This window comes from Dermacentor andersoni, chromosome 10 (assembly GCF_023375885.2).
Source record: "Dermacentor andersoni chromosome 10, qqDerAnde1_hic_scaffold, whole genome shotgun sequence".
Classification (NCBI taxonomy): domain Eukaryota; kingdom Metazoa; phylum Arthropoda; class Arachnida; order Ixodida; family Ixodidae; genus Dermacentor; species Dermacentor andersoni.
In genome coordinates this window covers 25,095,558-25,118,078 of record NC_092823.1, presented here as the reverse complement: position 1 = coordinate 25,118,078, position 22,521 = coordinate 25,095,558, and the positions used below count along the sequence as shown (strand labels likewise).

The 22,521-nt window shown below is 47.8% G+C and overlaps 1 protein-coding gene across 5 annotated transcripts in view; it reads right to left on the bottom strand.

The window, feature by feature from the left end:
- Positions 1-1,727: 1,727 nt before the first annotated feature.
- Positions 1,728-22,521, bottom strand: part of LOC126519156 (acetylcholinesterase-like) — a 105,103-nt gene continuing 84,309 nt past the window's right edge. For all 5 annotated transcript variants that reach the window (XM_055065145.1, XM_072285129.1, XM_055065144.2 and 2 more), the window contains 2 exons: positions 14,376-15,598; positions 1,728-1,895 (listed from right to left, as the gene is read on the bottom strand). In XM_055065145.1, the coding sequence (XP_054921120.1) occupies positions 1,754-1,895; positions 14,376-15,598 (1,365 nt within the window). In that variant the 3' untranslated portion in view covers positions 1,728-1,753. The remainder of the gene's footprint in view (positions 1,896-14,375; positions 15,599-22,521) is intronic.

Here is a 22,521-nt window from a genome sequence, read left to right as displayed (position 1 = left end):
ACCTGAAAGACCAGCGACAACTAGTCGCCAGGGTCAAGAGGGCAGTCAAACTCACATGGTTCCTGGACTAAGGAGGCTTCCCACCTCAAGGTGACACCGGGCCTTGCTAGTGACACTATTTGGAATAGTAAACGTTTCTTTCTCGCTCTCTCATTATTTGAAATCGGCGTTCTCTCCAGTGCCATTGCTGTGGAGTTATGAATTTCCTCGACCGTCCTATCCTATTTGAGGTTAAGACAAATTTAATTTTAGCATCAGTTCAATTTCTTCCCTTCTCCCAGGTTGCTCGACAAGGCCGTCGAATGGCGCAGCTATATTTCCTTTTATATATATAGCGGTGCATCTTCTTCGTAATTGCTCATAACATCAGTGATCATCTTGCATGCAGGCCGGAACTATTCCGTTTTTACTTTCTGTTGTCTTCCGAATGCTATCTGCTGTGCTTGCTATCTGTTCGTCTATAAAATTTAGCCTGGTACGTTTTTCTGGTACATTTTCCATCCGTTCTTAATCCAAAGTGCTAAGTGATGCATTTGTTAACACAACCTACCTTTCTCGTTGCTTCCTCAGCGATTAGAGAAGTCTTCAACACACTGTACTATTCTTTGACACCACCGTTTCATGAATAGACGAATGCCATCCCTGTTATTTATTCCCAGGTTATTTTATGTGCACACTTACTGTCCCTGTTGATGGCTACCAAACTCAGCTGTCTTTTTTTTTTGGGCGGGGGGGACATCTCGGATTAAGTTCCACCGACCGCCACTGGTTCAAGGTGATCCCCGTACGCGATCTCACCACCTTTTTGTTTATGGGAGAGTAGCATGTCTAAGAACATCTGATTTTATTACAACGTGCTCTACACTATCACACTGGTACATGGACACTCCTCCTCTTTCCCCCATGTCCGGTCCCAGAGGCGCCTTCTTCGAATACCTTTGTTTGCACGGAATATTTGACAATTCTGAAGCGCCACCGACATCAAACTTCGCAATCGTCAGGGACGAAATCTAGAGAGGTCAAATACCATTTAATGAAACAATTACAGACCGAACCTTCCCGACAATCTGCTAACTAGGAGGCTAACACTGTGCCAAAGCAGTGTAGAATTATTCAACAACTCGAAGCGGATGGAGGAAAGCTATTTCCTTCCAAGAAAATTCACCCGCCTTGCGGATGTCCGAAGAATTGATCGGATATAATTGTTGTGCCAGCGCTTCGAATTGTCGTTTAATTGGTCCTCGATTTGCGATCTGTTTGCCTACTGGTTAGCTCAGAGGTCAAAGTGATCAGGCAGTGAGCGCGTTCATCGCGAATTCGATTGCCGGACAAAGGCCCAAGCTTTAGTTCGGTTGTGAAGACTCCTTTAAGAGAAAACCATGTATATTTCATTTGTGCAACCCGGTGCGTGACAATCGCACTTTTGAGATTTCTAGTTTTCTTCCGCAACAGTATTCCATTGCGTCCTGCAGCAAATTCAATCTAGTGTATGCTCCAAAAAAAATTCAAGGGAATGAAAATTCATACTGAACTGTTGCAATACTTGTAAGGAGACTATATGCGTTGTCGTTGCCATTAGCTCTGATACTGAACCCTTCTAATGGTGCACCAATTATTTATCGATAGGCGAATTTTACTTCTTCCAGAGGGGTAAAAGACTAGCAAATTTGCCAACTTAACCACTATCGTCATAGAATGTAGGTTTGATCAATAATAATAGACATAGATAGGTAAACCACTTTTTTAATTTCTTTTAGAACAGTGGCTTCCATCGCTCGCAGTGAGCTGCACGGAAATCCTGCGTTTGGTTGAAGGTATCGTGGTCCATCACCATCATGATGGGAGAACTCTGCGTGTACGGTGGCCATTGCTGGTTGTTCGGTAATTCTGGAACCCTGGAAGAAGAGAGATATTGTCCTCGTCACGGCAACTTACTTACGTAAAAAATAACGATACGAGAAAGCGCAAGGCTTATAATGTCAGCAGTCCACGGCATCGATGTATTTTAGAGCGCAGCTCTTTGGCGTCCGTTCCTGGGTTTCGCGTCGTCGTCGGCGTTGTCGTCGGCCTCGTAACCAGCTCCGCCCCCCTTTCATCCCCCCAGCGCTAGCAGCGACCGACTGATACCGCTGGATGCCGCTGACGCCGCTAGAGAGTCAAGATAACGTGACTGCATAGAACACCGTCGCCGCCATGCAGAAAGAGGAGGAAAGGGTCCCTCCCCCCCTGTTCTTGTGTGGCGGATAGGGTGCTCTTCAGTTGCCGACGCGCCGGTTATTTCACGTAGGCCCCGGCACGTCGACGAATACGTGACCACCTTCCCACGGCTAGACCTGGTTCTTAGCGCTGCGGAAGCGAGGGTATCATATTGTTTGTGTCGGCATCGGCGGCGTTGTCCCTGAAACCAACTCCGCAGCTGGGGTTGACTCACTATCGGCGTCAGCGGCATCAGTCAGTCGCTGCTATCTCTTCCCTCCTCCCTTTATCGTGTTGTCCGCTTGCTGCGCGCGCTTCTGCCCCCATCGTTTGCCGCTGGGTGTACACGCCGCCCCCCTCCCCCCTCTTCCTGCGAGTCTCCGGTTGTCAAAGCGCCGGCTCAAACTTAATTCCTTTCTTCGCTCCTCCTCCAATGCAACCCCTGTGCGGTGGCAATCAGAGAGCCAGATCGGTGGCGGCGGATCTGTATATGTGCACCGCCCGAGCCGAAATTGCCGCTGCCGTTCGCCCTGTGCGGTGGCAATCAGAGAGCCAGATCGGTGGCGGCGGATCTGTATATGTGCACCGCCCGAGCCGAAATTGCCGCTGCCGTTCGCCACTGCGAAATTATCTGCCAGTTCTTTCTGAGCCATGAGCGAGACGACCGATGGAAGTCCTCCGTCTGCTGCTGCTGCTGCTGCTGCTAAACGAGCTGCCAGAGCAGAGGCCCAGCGCCGTCGCCGTCAGAATCCAGAGGTGCGTGCCGCCGAAGCAGAAGCTTACCGTCGCCGCCGTCGAGATGATCCAGGAGTACGCGTCGCCGAAGCAGAGGCTAAGCGCCGCCGCCGAGAAGACCCTGCCGTTCGCGCCGCCGAAGCGGAGGCTCATCGCCGCCGTCGAGAGCAACCAGCAGTAAGCGAGGCTGAAGCAGAAGCTCATCGCCGCCGCCGAGAAGACCCTGCAGTTCGCGCCGCCGAAGCGGAGGCTCATCGCCGCCGTCGAGAGCAACCAGCAGTAAGCGAGGCTGAAGCAGAAGCTCATCGCCGCCGCCGAGAAGACCCTGCCGTTCGCACCGCCGAAGCGGAGGCTCATCGCCGCCGTAGAGAGCAACCAGCAGTAAGCGAGGCTGAAGCAGAAGCTCATCGCCGTCGCAGAGAAGACTCTACCGTTCGCGCGGCCGAGGCCGAGGCCAAACGCAAACAAAGGCTCGCAAACAGTAAGGGTGCAACAAATGCAACAAAAAAATTCTGTGATAGCGCATACATGTGTTGCTCGATTTCTTTGCCTCAATCTATCGAAAAGGTGAAACAGCTTATTTGCTGCGCTCAAATTTCGCATTAGGAAGTAACGTAATCGTCGGTAATTTTTTTGTTACAGTGAACCTGTATATGGCTAGGATCCCGGGATTCTTTCGCGGCCGTCGACAGAAGACTATCGCTATCAATGGCTCATACCCCCGTAAACAAGCACAAATGTAATGGCTCATGCCCCCGTAAGGCAGATGCTACAAGCGCTCTGCAAAGTGCAGCGAACGGTGCATACATTCTTTGGAATCACTCATACGACACAAAGAACAACATATGTTTGAATAAAGAACAGGCTCAGAACAAGCATCCGAACCACATAATTCATGACAAGGCGCTTATGATAGCAACGCGAAGCACGTGAAGCTCCCCGTATACGTTTCCTGATCAAGATTACTGCTGCGCAAGCTGCCGCAACGACGCTAGCTTGCGACGTGAGCTGGGACGTCCCTAGCCCTTCGTGTATAAAATGAGCAGCCTAGAAACTTATTTCAATGTTGTTGCGGCACCGCTATGGGTGGGGACGTGCCTTCCGAATTAGGATTACTCCCATTCCTACCATTACTTTAAAATAACACTACAACCATCACTCTAGAGCCATAAAGCATTGCACACAACCCTCAGCTATTGCACTGGTGGTTTTCAACAGCTTCGCTGAACATTAACGTTTGCAGGGCCAGGATGGCGAGTTCTTTTTAAGTTTTATTCATTCATAAATACTGCAGGCCTTCTTTGACCCTAGAATGAACGCAACCAAATAATTAAAACATCACAATCAACAGTACATGAGAATGACTAAACCTCGCAGCAGAAATGGGTAAAACACGATTGTACACAATACATATCATACACACCTTAAGATACAAATTAACAGAGGCAATTATACTACAAAATATAAAGCAGCATTAATAAGTACAATAAGTAACCCAAATTACGATCACATTCTGTTGGAGCGTAGTGTACACAATAACAACATAATGTTATCGAGCTGGTGAGCAAATTTTTAGGACTCATAAAGACTTACTGGCACGGAGTTCCAATCATTCACTGTTGTAGGAATGCTATACATTGAGCGAAAGTGGGTGCCAATGAATATGTCGGGTTTTGTTTTACACACTCTGTAAATTCAGTGAGATTTGACTAGAAAATAAAATTGATGTACAAACGGTAGGCAATTGATTTTTTTTTTTTTTGCGTTTTAGTAACGCTGCTATGCCATTTAGTTTATTCAGGTGCGTCAGCGAATCATGTCTCCTGTACTTGCTGCCAATAAACCTAAATGCTTTTCTGTGTGCTCCCTCTAGTGGGTAAAATCTTATTAAGCAGGAAATGCTTGTAGCCCTCGTTGTCGGCGACCTTCAAGTGATCTTGAGTATCAAGAACAAAACAAGACCATCCGGGCAACCAGTCAAAACTTTATAATATGTGGTCTCTGGCCTCCATGGAGGAAGGAAAACTGAGAAGAGGCCCTACCCTCTCAGCGCGCTAGGAGAAAAGTGTGAAGAAAATGACGTATTTGGTTCGTCTCTTTTTTGCTGTTTTTTTGTTTCTTTTGCTGTAGCGGCCACGCTTTCGGGACACAATGGCGGCTTTGTTATGGTTCTGTGCGCCCGCACGTGTGGCTCCGTAGGTTTCGTACCGTGGCAAAGGCGCCGTGTGGGTAGGTTTGCGTTCGTCTCCGTGTTTTGTTGCGCTGTGTCATCGGGACCATGCTCTCCCGGATGTTGTTGTGGCCACGTGGGACAGAAGGGAATAAAGCACGTGAAATGAGCGCGCATGCAACACTGTAGGCAATGTACCGCGCCACGGCAATAGGAACGGACGAAGGATTATGCGCGAGAAATTTTGCCCCCTTCGGCGGAATCATTCTAACATGCAAGCGCAAACCGAAACCGATGCGTTTCAGTATCTATACAATGAACGCCTTGCAGGTTAGTGATTCCTGCTTTTTACCGCACATGGTGCATTTGATTATATAGTGTTCAGTAACTTGCTTTTGCGCAAATTAATACACACGTTGCTTAACTGTTGCTTGTTTCTCGCAGTACTAGTGACAGCATGAAGTATTTTAAGCAGAGTGAGTTCGAGGTTCACGCACACCTGCACAGGTGTAACACGATACACGTGCTGTCAGAGCGTTGAGCAGAATGTGTGCATTTCGATGCCCTCGGCACCGTGCGCTGGCAAGTGGACGCTTCATCCGGGAACACGGGAAAGAAGCAGCTGTTTCGACTTCGGGGACGAATCTTCCCTACTGCAGGCGTATCTTATCTGTGAACGCGAGAAGAGCAGGGAAGTCAAGATTAGCGGATGCCCTGCAAGAGTGAGGAGCCTACGGAGAACGTTCTGCGAACACACCAAGCAGCTGTTGCATGGTGGCACATAGACCCGTTTTACGCGCGTATACTGTTCTGCACCCTGCACCGGCCACTGCAAAACTTTGGTTCCGTGAAGCTTCACTTACCGTTGGAAGAAGACACCTCAGGCCGCAGTCAATGCATCTAAACGCGGAGTCAGAAATGGCATTTTGCCTCTTCGCCGGCGTGCTGTCGTGGTGATGCGCGGCCACCCGAAATTTGTTCAATAAAGCACAACGATTCCTAAAGCCACAGCGAGAATACGTGTTTGAGCTCGTAAACTATGAACGGGTCGCAAATGGGTCGGTATGTCGTGCGTGTCTCCAGTGCATTCTTGCAGTGCAGTGAGAATGCGTATATTTTTTTCGTATTGCCACACGTATAGCTCGCAAGTCCGTCTGAGAGCCCCAGGGAGCCCAAGTAGAGAAAAGCAAGTAGAAGGCAGCGATAACGGTGACTTTTTTTTTTTTAATGACACGCAAAAACTGGGCAGCGGCCGGTACCTGCGGTTGATGAGAACAGTTCAGTTGGCTGGCCTTAAAAAGCATGTTTCTTTTCCTAAAAGCCGGTAAAAGCAGCCGATTCAACCTCACGGCCCAATTTGCAAAGTTCATGATGAACTTCCTTCAACATGATTTCGGCAACGGTAATGCAATGAGACATCGCCATTGCATCCTTTTGTTTAGTACGGCTGCGGAGCGCGCGCGTCCGAGCAGCCCGGTTGCGCGCAGTGCGGCGTGGTTTCGCGAGAAGTGTAAGCAACAGAGGAGAACTGACCCTATACGATGGCGGAGCAACGCCAATTCCAGGCGTCACTTAGCCCCTCCTCAATTTTTCTCCCTCCATGCTTGCCTCTAACCCTCTGTACAGTACCGCATTATATGCGTTAGTCTCTGCGAAAACAATAAAAAATATTGCTTCCGCCTTCTCTCTAATGCTTGTTCACAATATCACTGAAGCAGTAAAGTTTGGTACGCTGAATTGTTATTTGTCATTTCCAGTAGCAACGATAAAAAGGCACACAAAGGGCACCGTACACTTCACTGTCATCTTTGTAGCATGCCAGCGGTTGTATACGGGCCGGCGAAATTCTATTTTTGTAATAAAGAGGTTCTCTCTCTCTCTCTATTTTTGGCGCTGAGACAAGGTGGCCTGTGCGCGCGTTATGCGTCTCCTCGAGAGATGGCGCCACGCTGCGCGGTGCCTCCGTGAGGTCCATTTCATTTTCCAGCTAGGCAGTGCGCTCTGTATCCCTGGCGTCTTTCGCTGCCGGTTGTGCCACCTTCAGCCGGTTTTAACGCGACTGCGTTAAGGAGCTCGTGTTGCAGAAAAGCCGGTGTCGTCGGCGGCGTTGGCCGTGAGCGATAAACCCCGCCAGGTACTTCATGAATAAAAAACAACTTACAAGATGGGCTGGTTGGGAATCGAACCAGGGCCTTTGGAGTGTGAGACGGAGACGCTACCACTCAGCCACGAGTTCGATGCTTCAAAGTGCTACAAAGGCGCCTCTGGTGAATGCGGTGTTGCCTTAGAAACGAGCCGTAGAAAGTTATGCTGCGGTGTATATCGGTAATTATGAACATGTAACTTACAGAAGTCGCAGTTACAGGAGTAGCGAAGTGCGTTTCCGCTAAATTTCTTCTGTGCTTTCCGCACACGCAGAGCCATCTTGCGGCAAACACAGAAGACCCCCTCCTCTCAATGTACGGCGCTGCCCCGACAGGTGGCGCACCACGCACGCATTGGGGCTGTGGGGGGACCGGTGCGAGGCGCGTCGCGGCCCGGACTCCCTCTCCCCTGACGACGCTTCGCCGTGCTCGCCCACGGGTTGCAGAATCAAGCGTCCTTCCTTTCTTTACATCACTATCTGTCTATCTCTCTGCCCGTGCCGATCACGACGTTTGGCTGGCGTACATCGTTTCCCCCTCCTAGACACCGAGTTCCTTGGTTCGTTCCGCTTGCTCAGGCGCACGTTTCGTTGCCGCGCCGAACGTTGCGTTGCTCGACGCTCACCGCGTGATTGGTGGGTGCAAAGTCCGATGCGGAGCGCCTCGTAAGTGATCGCTGCGCCGTAGCGCATTGTATTACACCCCTTGGCGGGTCGACGGGAATGCTGTCGCGTTCCACTCTTGAAGGCGAAGCTCAAGCGTCCTCCAATTTTTCTTCTCCTAGCCGGGCAGCGTCCATATGTACTGGTGCACAGTATGGCGTAGTGCGGTGCGGTGTGGTGGTATGTGATGTTGCGAACATGCACTTTGTTAAGTCGAACCTTGTTTTAGTAAAAAACTCCGCAGTTGCGAAAGAGGCGCTGGAAGCTCTCAACGTGGCTCTCAATTGTGGAAATATGCATGTGCAAATAATCTATCGCAACACATTCTGGTGGACTAGTGGACTAATAATGTCACTACTGTAGTTGACTTTTCTCTATTAGCTTACGATCCGTGTCCATCCCACACAAAAGAGATTAGTTTGAGGTCTGAAATATAAGGTTCAATTGGAACCGACGGTCCAGCAAACAATTCCGTTACAACTAGAACAAGTAGTATTGAAGTCCCATGGGTGGATTCCTTGACATTTGGCCAGGGCTAAGTGAAAACAACATGCCTACAACTCTGCCATGTGAATTAGAGGATCCATAATTATTCGCATTCTAGTCAATTGCTGCAACTTTGAAGCCAGCTAGTAATATTAAGTACTTACTGAGCCGCAGAAGGTGATCGTACAAAAAAGATAGTAGTCATCAGCCTCAGGTCTTCGATAGACCACACACAGAAAAAAAAATGAAGCACCAAAAACTGAAAGTTTCTAAAGAAAACACATATGCGAAAGAAATCGCTCAGTAACTGAGAGTTCATAGCCATGCTCTGTAACGACGGCGACACCACCGTAAGGAGATTCGTGGTCACAACGGTAAAGCCATAGAGTTTCATACCATAATTACTAGAGTGAACTTTGGCGCTAGCGTCTACGGCAGCCAGAAGCACTGTAGTTCAGCCAACATGTCAATGAAGGGTAGTACATGGATTTGCCTAAACTTCATCCTTCTGGCTTCTCAAGGCTTCTTGACATTGTAAACTCGTCGCTTTTTGCCAAAATACCGTGTAATAAATATTTAAGTTAAAAAATTACCGACGATTACGTTACTTCCTAATGCGAAATTTGAGCGCAGCAAATAAGCTGTTTCACCTTTTCGATAGATTGAGGCAAACAAATCGAGCAACACATGTATGCGCTATCACAGAATTTTTTTTTTATTTTTCCCACGTATTCCTTTAACAAAGACTCCACTAACAGTTCTTGACAGTCATGAAGGAAGCTTTGTGCTTCTGCTTCAACCTCGCTTACTGCTGGTTGCTCTCGACGGCGGCGATGAGCCTCCGCTTCGGCGGCGCGAACGGCAGGGTCTTCTCGGCGGCGGCGCTTAGCCTCTGCTTCGGCGACGCGTACTCCTGGATCATCTCGACGGCGGCGACGGTAAGCTTCTGCTTCGGCGGCACGCACCTCTGGATTCTGACGGCGACGGCGCTGGGCGTCTGCTCTGGCAGCTCGTTTAGCAGCAGCAGCAGCAGCAGCAGACGGAGGACTTCCATCGGTCGTCTCGCTCATGGCTTAGAAAGAACTGGCAGATAATTTCGCAGTGGCGAACGGCAGCGGCAATTTCGGCTCGGGCGGTGCACATATACAGATCCGCCGCCACCGATCTGGCTCTCTGATTGCCACCGCACAGGGCGAACGGCAGCGGCAATTTCGGCTCGGGCGGTGCACATATACAGATCCGCCGCCACCGATCTGGCTCTCTGATTGCCACCGCACAGGGGTTGCATTGGAGGAGGAGCGAAGAAAGGAATTAAGTTCGAGCCGGCGCTTTGACAACCGGAGACTCGCAAAAAGAGGGAGGAGGGGGGCGGCGTGTACACCCAGCGGCAAACGATGGGGGCAGAAGCGCGCGCAGCAAGCGGATAACACGATAAAGGGAGGAGGGAAGAGATAGCAGCGACTGACTGATGCCGCTGACGCCGATAGTGAGTCAACCCCAGCTGCGGAGTTGGTTTCAGGGACAACGCCGCCGATGCCGACACAAACAATATGATACCCTCGCTTCCGCAGCGCTAAGAACCAGGTGTAGCCGTGAGAAGGTGGTCACGTATTCGTCGACGTGCCGGGGCCTACGTGAAATAACCGGCGCGTCGGCAACTGAAGAGCACCCTATCCGCCACACAAGAACAGGGGGGGGGACCCTTTCCTCCTCTTTCTGCATGGCGGCGACGGTGTTCTATGCAGTCACGTTATCTTGACTCTCTAGCGGCGTCAGCGGCATCCAGCGGTATCAGTCGGTCGCTGCTAGCGCTGGGGGGATGAAAGGGGGGCGGAGCTGGTTACGAGGCCGACGACAACGCCGACGACGACGCGAAACCCAGGAACGGACGCCAAAGAGCTGCGCTCTAAAATTGTCCGACCGTAGGATTTGATTTGGACAGTGGACCTCTACCACAGAAGACCGCTACTCAGACCATCACGGCACGAACGTATGCACTGAAAAGTGGCATAAAACGCTCTTGTGAGTTTCCCGCGGACAAGCCAGCGCATTGGGACGCTTGGTGTCTTTCGATATGACTACTATTACAGGCCGAACCACTGCAATTAGCAGCGACTCAACGCGTTTGAAGTCTTCTGCACTTAGAAACGTATAGACAGTCATGAGATAAGGTATAATAAACAAAGCCACAAGGACGTCGGAATTAACAAGCAGGACGACCAGACAAATTCATGTGTTACCCATTATTCCTATGGTGGCTCAACGACTACAGCGCCATAGTTCCCTCTTGTAGTTATTGTAGGAAACTCTTTGAGTAAAGCTGATAACCAGGCGTTACGATCTCGCCTTGATAATGGCGTCATGCAACGAAGACTTTGTTATGACACATATTTGTCCGTCATGTTGGAGCAAAATGTGTTCCAGTTTGTCGATTTTCTTAACTGCGCCTCATGCGTTAAAGCAAAGTAACCGAAGTTGGTGTTCCCCTACACGCTATCTGCCTTGATCAGCGCTTCTGTCTTGTGACGCGTCCCTAAGCGCGTTTGATAAAACATCCCAGTATTACAGGGTACTCTGAACACGACGCTTGTCGTCAACAACAATTTCCTTTCTACCTCCCTCTTTATATTGTTTTATCGTTGCCCAGAAAAGCCTTCCTTAAAGTAAAGTGTCTGCACAGTAATCATATCGTAGATAAATATCTGACTCCCTGACATAGCACGGGCGTCGCCGTCGCCCCTCGTAACCGAGAAGAGGAGCACAGCGAAAGAACAAAGCGAACGCGGTACGCAGAGGCGGATGAAAGGCGCGAGTTGGAATGCGGAGGAGATGCAGATGAAGTCTTATGCACTTTGCTTAATACAGTACAATTTACTGAAAAAGCACCAGCCATCGCACTGCAGAAAAGTGTTTCTTATCTGCTGAAGAGGGAATATTTGGCAGAGTTGGACTCATATGCCGCGGAAACGAATTGACCGCTGTCCTTGATCAAATTGAGCAATCTAAGTCACGTAGCTTGAATATAGCCAAGATGTCCGACATCAGTGCTGAACAACTAGCCATTTACATGTCTGGAAAGGAAATTGACGACCTGAGGGAAAGTCAAAAAACCGCTCCGCAGTCGGTGACCTAATGCGACTTGTCATATGTAGGTGGCTGCATTGACAATTAATTGGTTGATTTTTGTAGTGGATCTTATGCCAACGTACAAGAATAATGATCTCCGCACACTTTCATTCAAGGACGAAAAGGAGTGGCTTGTTTTGTCTAAGGCCAGAGCTCCTGTTTCAGAACAAGCTATTGAGTTTGTATGAGACTGTTTCATAACACCATCGAATGGCGATTATGCTCGAAGCTTTAAGCTGCATAGTAAGCCTAAGTTTGACCGTGCACTAATACGAAGGTTGAATGTAATAATGGCAACCCCGAAAAGGGGCAATCAAGGAGCATTGATTGTGAAAGAAGTCCTCATACTACCTGTATGGTATGCCACAAGCCGTCAATTAGAAACACACTCCTTCCGGTTACTTGCATAAGCGATGGAATCAGTATGTGGGCTTGCTACAGTCAGATGACATTTAACAAAGAGATAGCGCGACATCGCACTCTTTAGAGTGGTCCAATGTTTATCTTTGTTTGTCCGGAATGCTGCTGAAATGCCCACTGCCAATGGAGTGGTCAATGTTCACTATATTAGCCCCCCCCCCCCCCCCCTTTACGCCTTATACTACCCATTACAGAGGTATTGCAATGTAGCCGTGATCTATGCGTGACTGCAGTCCAAGTGTTGAATCAGCCTCGACCGCAAAGTAGGAAGCAAATTAATTTGAAGAAAAAAAACAAATTCATGTAAAATATTTCGTACAGCTGAGCTATAATGCTGAATATATTTTTCCTAGGCAACTGGGTCTCTTTTACGGGTACGGTGGATGCTTAATAAATAATTGTGCTTATTACACTGCATATAGTGAAGCTTAGTAGTTTAAGACCTCAATAACAGAATGCGTCGAAATAACCTTACTTTAAAATGAATCCATGAGCAATTTTCAGAGTCATGGAAGGACACGGTAGATGTAACGGAGTTAAAAAATTGAGCGTGCGCATAGAATAGGGATCCAAATGCCAGGTTACCCTCGGCCGATCATTGTGAAGTTCCTCCACTTCAATGACAAAAGTAAAAAATGCACTGATAAATGCACCTAAACAGCAAGAACTAAATCACCACGTGTTTAGATTGAAGAGGACTTTTCGCACAGGATGTAACTTATAAGGCAGAAGCTAAGAGACATTGCTTGCACTGAGTGAACGCCTGACTACAAAGTGAAGCTTGTATTTCAAATGATTGTCCTAGACAACAAAATTTACACCCTCGAGCGTACCACGAGAAGGGTAGTGGCCCTTGCGAAGCACCATGCACCCTCTAAAATTCAGTGACGAAAACACGAAAGCCAGGACGCTTCTATGTAAATTCTTCTGTCAGACTTCCGTTGTCTGTATCATAAGCCAGATCAGCTGTGTTGTTATGTTGAATCATCTTCAGCAGATACAGTTTTAGAAACAGAAACCTGGCTATCACCCGATAGTGCAGACTGTGAGTTGTCATTATATCGTCAATCTACGCTATTCTGAATATATAGGGTGTATTTGTGAGGTGGCGGTGCGCTAATTGGCAGTAAAAACATTATGGAAGCTTACATGTTTCATATTCATTCGTGCCTCGAAATTTTGTGGGCGGCCCTATGGTTGTCCTCACGCGTCACATCTGCAAGTCGCGTCTGCTATGACCCACCTGATTCGTCTGAGAGATTTTCAGTGTGCCTGAACTTTTATGCAAAACAAGTACCCAACTTCGGCAATATGTTTAGCTGTATATTTCAATTATCCAGCTATTTAATGGAAGTCATGCAGGCCAGTAGGCAGCTCAATGAAGCGTGAATGTCAAGATTTTTGCGACGTACTGTCGTCACTTGAATTACACCAAGTGCTGTCTGCTTCCACACGTGGAAATGCACTTTTAGATCTTGTATTACGTACAGAGCCAAACAGTATCGCTGTAACTGTCCTGAATGACATGAACGACTACACTATCTTGCCTTGCGGATTCGTATGCGCGCCGAAAAAACGCCCTCATGCATCCCATGTATGAGAATATCGATACATACATACATACATACATACATACATACATACATACATACATACATACATACATACATACATACATACATACATACATACATACATACATACATACATACATACGCCCGTACGTACGTAGGTACGTACATACACACATACATACATACACCCCCCACACCCACATATGCGTTCCTAGGGAAAGGAAAGACTAAGATGGGAGTCGAAATAACGGAGGCCTTTTATATCAGAAGGGTCGGACATAGCTGTGCAAGCGCGCCATCTAGCGCTTTATTAGCAAGAGAAATGCCATGTTTTGCATGGTAGGCTATGACTGTGTAATGTATACGTATATTGGGGGGGGGGGGGTGCGTGTACCCATGCATATTATGAGCAATAAATATAAAAGCTGGCATGCTTCAGATAAAAAAGTCGTTATTTTGTCAGAGCTTGATCTCAGTTATTCGTATCTCTGCGTATTCCTGTTTACTCGAGTTATTGAAACTTAGTTATAATGTTTACATACACACGAACCGCAAATGCATTATATCGTCTGAAAACGAGATCGTAGGTTTCCTTCCCACTGGTGTCAGCCGCAGTACGAAGGTGTTCGGAATGCAACAACACTTGTGTTTTGACATTTAGGTGCGCTTTGCGGAACTCAAAGCAGTCAATGTAACGGGGAGTGCATGCTCCATGACGGTGTTCATGATTACTTCATTCCTATGAACTTTCAGTAAGTGAAAACAAATACCTTACATTTCAGTTGAATATACGCCTCCGGACATGTTCAAACTAAACATAGATTGGTTCTTAGTCAAGCGAAGGTGAGAAAACGTAACAAACCCATTTTCAGAGAAGGTGGCCACCATCCGCATGAAGGCCTCACTCATGCTGCCGTCCCGCGATGCTGGCTCCGCGGCGTACCTCTCTCCGAAAACGAACGGTATTTCGAAGGAATGGGGCGTCCCCATCCAGCCAGGCAGCAGTGCTGTCGCCGACTTGTGGGCGAAGACGTAGGTGAACGCTTTTCCTCCCCGTTCGCTGTGCTTGTCTGCCATGAACCGTAACGGGCAGTTGAAAACCCTGTCCGACGAGAAGTCGACGTACTGCCTCCTCAGAGCGTTGTTGTCACCTTGCGGTGCGTCGTCAACGTACATTCGTAGCACGTCTGGTGTGTCTTGCTTCCACAAACGTGACAAACTGGCTTCAAGAGACTCAGCGATTCCATTTTGAGACACCGAAACAAGGTCTTCGGCTAGGAGGTCAGCCACCGGTGGGAACAGGAACAAGATAGCCGCTTCGTCGGAAGTGACTCCCGCCATGACATCGACAGGTGCGAAAAAACCGCGCTTCATTGCCTCTATTGGATTCCGGGGAAGGAAGGCGTCGTGATAGGTTGGAAAGAAAGCCATAAGTTTGGGGGCCACGCTCTGTTCAGCCGCGGCAACGAGCTCCTCTCTGGACTTGTTGCGGAGGCAACTGAGGACATTCTCAGGATTTGAAAACAGGTTGATTGCCCCACCCTCGGAGCAGCCGACGATGCCAGCCACCTTGTCACCCTTGACCATGCTCTCATGAACCGTGTCCCATACATCAATGCTGAACATAGTGCCACTCATCAAAAGTGCTCTCTTGAAGAGACCCTCGCTCATCGGGGACATGATGTGTGCGTGCACGCTCATTGACCCCGCACTCTCTCCGAATAATGTGACTTGTTGCGGGTCGCCTCCGAAAAATTCGATGTTCCGCTGCACCCACTTCAGCGCCATGACCTGGTCTAGAAGACCGACGTTCCCCGGCGCATCTGGGGAGTTCGCGTTCAGGAAGCCCAGGATACTTAGGCGGTAATTCATGGACACGACAAGGACCTCCGCGAACGCAGTCAACACGGCTCCGCTGTAGTTCGCCTCATTGGCGCTGCCGAACGTGAAGCCCCCTCCGTGGATCCAGATCAAGACCGGTCGACTCGAACCGGCGTTCCTGGCGAGCTCGGGGACCCATACGTTGAGATGAAGGCAGTCCTCCGTAATGTTGAGGTGTTCCATGCCGAAGCCGGGAAAGGGTACCTGCACATCAAAAACGTAGGCACCCGAGGTGTGTAATATGTGCGTAACATCGTGTCATGCTTGCAGTGAGTTTCGATATTTATCTGACACTGACGCTGGAATAAACTAAAGGGCACCAGTACAAATTTAATCAGTTATGCGCGTAACAGCGAACATCTACCGCTACAAAATTATTCGCATCCTATTTGCACTTTGGACATTTTACAAGCAAATTACAGGCGTAAAACAAGAAGGTATATAGAGTAGAATCATCACCATCGTCAGCTTACTTATGCTTACTTCAAGATGGAGGCTTCTCCCGGCGATCTCCAGTTACCCCTCTTTAGTGCAATAGACACTATGTCACGCCTGCAAATTTCCTTGCTTCTTCTCAACACCTAGTATCCTGCTGTACTTGTCTTTATTTCCTTTCTCTAGGCACTTATTTTGTAATTCTAGTAAACCATCGCTTATCTGTATTGTGCATCACATATGCTCAAGCCATCTCCATTTCTTCTTCTAAGTGTGAACTATAATATCGGTTACAAAAGTTCGCTCTTTAATCAACACCGCTGTCTTGCTATCTCTTAACGATATGCCTACATTTTACGTTGCATCGCTCGTTGACTGCTTCGCGAGCTTCTTTGCTAACCACAGGTTTTTCCCATTCCTTAGTGCCGGTAGAATGCATTGATTGCAGGCTGGCGGTCATGATTTGTTAATGCCTGCCCCATGCGGTCTGTCCCACCAGCAGTCTTTTGTAAACTTAGTTCTTGTTGCCCCGCTCACCTGTGAGTAATTAGTATTGTAGATGTTACTTTTGGATATATTTTAGAGGTTGAGTGTTAATCATAAATTCTCGTGCTCTACAATTCTCAATTGTAGTCAGCATGTTTGAGAACTCTTTTCAAACGTACTCTTATACTTTACCAGCTAAAGTACTCAATAATTTCTTGCTAGTCATTTACAGCATTGGTGGAAAAGAGACAGTCGTTTGCAGACTGCACGTGGAAGATATGGTCTCCTTTGATCCTCACTCCTAACTGTTCCCACTCTAACCACCCTAAAGCTCCTAAGCATGCAATAAATAAGATTGTAGGAGTTGTCTGTATGTGCCAGCCTGACCCCTTTCTTGTTTAGTATTTTTCCGCTTCTTTGTGAAGAATTGAGGTAGTTGAGTATTATTTATACAAATTCAGAAGAATATTTATATGTGATTCCCGTACTCCTTGACTAGACAGCGCCGCGGTGACTGATTGTATCCTTACTGAATCGAACGCCGTTCTGTAATCTTTGATATCAACTAGGAGCAGTACTACACCCCAGATTTCTTAATTACTCGATTTACTACGTGGATCTGATCCACTGTGACATATCCATTCTTTAGTCGGTTTGCACTCATGGTTCAATGCTCTTTGGGTCGATTGGCTTGAGTAGGGTAGAATTTAACAAATATATCGCCGGAAAGCATCTCATGTGGTCTCAAATATTATAATTTCACCTTCCCAATTTCTTCTTCCTTTATTTAAATGCACAGACCATTTGCAACTCCCAAGTGGAGCAACACATTTCAGAACAAGCTTGGTACGGAGTAGGAAGCCAATTTTTCTGAGCTTGTTGAAGATATATTTAGATATGTAGATAATTTCTGTATTGCGCAGTAACGTAACTAATGCCTAACGCGATGTCGCACACATTTGAAGAAAAATTGAGAGACAAGGCATCAAGTTAAATATTTTTTTTTGCCCTATGATTATTAGTTATAGTTCATCGAACCAAGATATTCCATTAACGTGCATCATGTCTGCTTTTATCAACTACTCAGATATGTTAATGCTATTCTTGTTTACAGTTAAGTGCCCTTTAAACTGGCGAAAATAGGAATCGTGCACGTCAGTGATGGTTCAACGTAGAAAAAATTGTGCGAACCCCTAACTAAATTGACCTTACAATCACAGGTCGACAAGTCACAACAAGCTAGCTATGCGCATACTGTTACCACATTAGACTGTGCTAAATTTAATAGAAATTGAAAGGCACCCAGAGAAAGGTGCGCAGCCTTAGAGATGATCGTAAAACAAAATTTGCAGTTACTCCGTACCTACGCAGGATAACTTATAAAGTGAAGCCCCTAGGAGCTGTACTTAATATTGACGTCCTGTTTCAACGTATTTTTTCCCGTGATCATAGAAAGTTCCATAGCTTTACTACTGTACACAGCGAAGAATTTCTGGAATATATTTCATGCACTCTATTACAGTGGAGCTGTTAGAGCCTCGCTGGGTTTCTCTTGACGTCCGCATCTTACCCGAGTTAGGGGAGAGAGAGCTACGAGGGTGAAAGCAAAGTATAAAAATAGCATTGCGTAGCACAGCGACGCGGCGAGAGTGGGTGGAGCCTAGCGAGGGAGAAGCAGCGGTGCGTACGCGAGCGAGGAACGCAGCTCGGATGCGTGCCCTCTCCTGTGGCGCGCGACGCAGGGGGGTGAGGCGAGGGAGGAGGGGTGTTCTCCTCCGGCTGCTGCAAGGGTGCCTAGATGTCCGCCTCGCCCGCCGCTCCATACAGCGTTGAGACAACCGCGGCGTCTACTACGGAGTTGGCCACGCGGATCGCGGACGCCGTAGTGGATGCCTTTAGTTGTTCCACATGGCGCAATTGCGACGAAAAAAATCGTTCTGCCGCGCACGTCGCAAATCGATTTCAGCTGACAGCTTTCACATTCGTCTGCGACACCGCAATTTCCGTCGCAGCGATGCGCGATGTTGCCCCTTGCTCACGAACTATCCATGCCTGTACCATTAAATAAAAATAACACGGGAACTAGTCATATATTAGATTTTTCTATTATTCGTCGATATTAGAATAAGTACACCATATTTTAACGTTTAATAGTGTTGAGACTTAAAGGGAAGCTGAAACACTTTCCGAAAAAAAAAAAATGAGTTCCCTGTGGCATTGTACAGTTTTTAGTCCATTGAACACGAATATCTTGTTCAAAAAGGGCAGAAACAAACGCAAGCGGCTGTTTTTTGCAAGAAAACGTGCACCAGCGGCTCAGGGCATCGCGCGAACGCCGCTGTTGCCCGTGATTGGTCGGGACCGCTGTGACGTCATTCACGGGGATCGCCGGTCGGCGCCGCCGTTTCAGAGCGTAGCTATAGTGAACTTCTAGAACACCATAACGCCTCACGCTGTTCTGGTCTGGCTTCACAGATGAGTTGTAAGCATTATGGAACGTCCTCGCTGTCTCGGACAGCTTGTATTTTCGCCTTACATGTTCGAACCGACAGCGAATACATAAAACGATGGCGGCAACGACGATATTGAGTGTGCCAACAGCGAGAACGATGTGTGCACCTTCTCGCGCATTGGAAATATTAGCTGGTACGTATGTTTTTTCATGCAGGTGCACGTTGCAATGACAGGAGAAAAAACGCGCTAAAGTGCCACTGGGAACTTGCTGCTGGAAGAATGCCGAAGCACTAACTTCTCGTTAGATTGTAAACACAGGTGCAATTAATTCCGCGATGTTAAGCACCTTGCCACTGCTTGTCTAAAGTTCGGCGGTTTTTTTGCGTGTTGATACACGATCGCGAACATAAGTACCGCGTTTCAAAGCGCGCACATACAGTGCTGCGAGGTGCAGTCATGGAAGTTGCTTATCATACACATCCAGATCGAGATGGCCAGGAGAATTATATGTGCAATATTCAGACTATGGTTCGCCGACTTTGCGATTGTGGCTCGATCAAGAATCGGTATGCGTGCTGCATGCTAGTGTTGACCTATATTAGGCAGTTTTAGCACCGCCGGGTAGTAAATACGGTAACTTTACGGTAACTACAACCGTACGTCGAATGTCGCTACGCAAGCCTAGCAAAGCTAGCAACAACGCGTTTCCGCATTGGTCGTAAGGCTATCCGGCTACGCTAAAACTGTGTTACCAGACGTTCATGGCTGCAAATGTTCGCATTTCTCGAGTGCATCAATGTGGGCGCCGGAACACCGGAATTGGAATACCGATTGCCCGGATCGTTGTCAAGCTCCGATGATAATCACTGTCGTGGAAATGGTCCGAGCACAGCACAGTTGATATTGTTGGCACGAAATTCCCTCTCCTCACCGCAAGGACCCACTCCGCTGCAAGCTTCTTGTCCTTCGGGAACATGTGAAGCACCACATCGTCTCGCCCACCTGTGTTCGCACAGCTGAATGCTGCACAGAACGAGGGCATGTTGGGCGTCCTTGGCTGTATGCACTCACGCAGCACAGAAAGGAAGCACAGTTCACGAAAATCGCAAAAGAAAGTAAAGGTCAGCTGCGGCAGGTCTCTCGTAGCGTCGTTTAGTAAAGCGCAGGATGGAAGAAAACACGCCAGCACATGCCAGCACGCTGGTCCGCCGGCAGGCTCTCCGGGAATGACGTCACTCTCCCCTCTTCTCTCCTCCGGCTGCCTCCTCACCCGGCACACCAGGAAGCGACGGGGGCGTGTCCGCGGCGGGGATTTAGAAAGCAATTTGCGCCCCTTATATCAACAAAACGAAGAAAAAATTAAAAGAACCGTAAATTAAGAGGTCTGTTCTTCCCAAACCCAACAATTCCTGGAAATTGAAAAGCGTTTCAGCTTTTCTTTAACGATAGCTTGCAGATGCGGTGAGTGAGACGTTGCGCAACACCGCAAGTATGAGCGTGCAGCTCGTGCAGCGTCGGTGGGGAGGTTTCGTTTAGTACACTCTAGTTTCGTTGTCACTATGGAAGCCACAACTTTCTCCCTGGAGGAGTATTTGCTTTTGCAGAAGAACAAGCTACTATTGAGTGTGCAAGTACAAGCAGCTGGCACAGTTTGTAGCCATGAGGAGGTTGACGACGGTGGCGATCAAGTGGCCACGTGCCTTATGTTGAGGCAGCGTCTGCTCAGGACCTGGATAGCGCGCAGCTACTCCTATTAAACGAATCGTGTAAGCGTAAGACGCAGTAAAATGCTTATGAAGCTCCTAAGCCGCAGGCGCTCTTGGGTACGCCCTATTAAAACATAACAAAAACCGGCGCGCGATATTGCTCCGCAGAGCTAACAACGCGCCGTAAAACAGGAGAGTACCTATTTTGACGGCGGTTTGTTTCCTCCCACATTGCTCCTCCCACATCGCGCCGATCGCTGAGACTCAGCCACGGCACGAGCAACTTGTTCGAATCCAGTCGCGGAGAACCCACAACGTCGCGGCGGTCGCTGAGCGACGGAATTCGCTCTGTCGCTGACTTAAAATCGCGCCATGTGAACCAGCCTTTTGGGGGACACCTTAGGGAGGCGTTGCCGGCACTCGTGTGTCGTGTGTGCGGTTTGGCACTATTATACTGGCCTTCCACCAGCACCGCTAGTCTCTGGGGTTTGCGACAGCAGAGCCACGCATAACATTTAACTATGCGGTTTAGCTGTCGCAACATACATGTAGGCTTATTTGGTCATTGTATCCCCTTACATATAAGACATCATCAGACGTCACAAAAATCATCTGGGATGTCGCATTTGTTGCCCATTGCGGGGGGCGTGGGAGCGTTCCCGTTTTATATGGGACAGAGTTAGTTTTTAAAACTTTTTAACCATATGACGCGACAATTATCATAGGCCTTCTATATTAGGAAAAGTGGGGATGCTTGCGTCAAGCCATCCCTTTGTGGTACTAACATTTCTCGAATGTTGGCACATGTGTATTTTCAGATTTGTGCTTTCGGGTCTTTAGCGTGTAAGTATCGGTGTATCGTTTTTATTTTCATACCGTGCTTTCTTTGGTACGTGCGCTGACTTATATCTGCATAGATGCGATGCTTCTTCAATACATCCTTTCACTTGGAGTAAAAGCCTTGTGTGGTTTCCCATGTCTTTATTGCGCTTTAAAGGTTCTCATAATAAATGTTACGTTTTAGCCAGGCTATCCATCTTAGAGCAGCGATATATTGCTTGTTGTCGTCATGAGTAAGAGAGAGTAAGTTGTAAAGTTTGATGAGTTTTCAAGGTAGGTAAATGTATTCGAGCAAATATTTAGTAGTCATTTAAGCAGGTTGGCATGATTGGAAATGATGGAGACTGTACTCGGCTTTAGCTACACCTAAAGAAATACTTTCTTCGGGCGTTATCATTAATGACGGTAATGTTGCTGGACTTGGAAGAAAGCCCACGGAATATGAAAATGAATGGCGTCATTGTCTTCTGGTGCGTCTGATGTCAAGCGCTTTTAATCAGGTTTCCGTAGAAGGAAGGCCAGCTTCGCGACTTGAAGGCGTTGTTTCTGTATTACCCTATAAAATCAAAAGTTAATTATTGGCATGCGTTTTCATTGACCTATAAATTCTCCACACAGCTTAGTTGAGACCGACTCTGGTGGTGGTCAAATCTAAAATTTGTTGCTCTTTCGGCACGTCTGGTGCGTATGCTAATCTTAGTAAGTATGTGTCAATGATGCGGCATTTACAACGTTATGCCGATCTTTTACTGGCGTCCTGTGAGAATAAAAACCTAGATTGAGTTTAAACTTATAGAAAATAGGGCACAATGCCTTGGGTGAGAGCGTTAGAGTGTGTGGTCTAATTAGTGGCAACCAAAATGCTTGATAGACCTGTTTGTAAAAAAAGAAACTCTTCGTTGAAACTCAAGCTGTGGCTCCACAAGGATGCAAAAGTCTACTATGCATGTTGTTTTTCTTCTGGATTCTCATTTAAATGTTTGCTATGAATTTCACTCTTACGGAATGCAAACAAAACAGTAGCTGACCAGGAGGTATGAGGTCAAAGTGATCTAGAGTTTGTTGAACACGGAATGTCGCTGGGGCCACATTTCCATCGAGGACTTGATTACGTCAAGGCTGCAACTGCTTTCCTTAGCGTTGACGTACGCGTAGTTAATTCCCCCCTATACTCAATAGGAGAGTGGAATAAGCCTGTGTCGGACT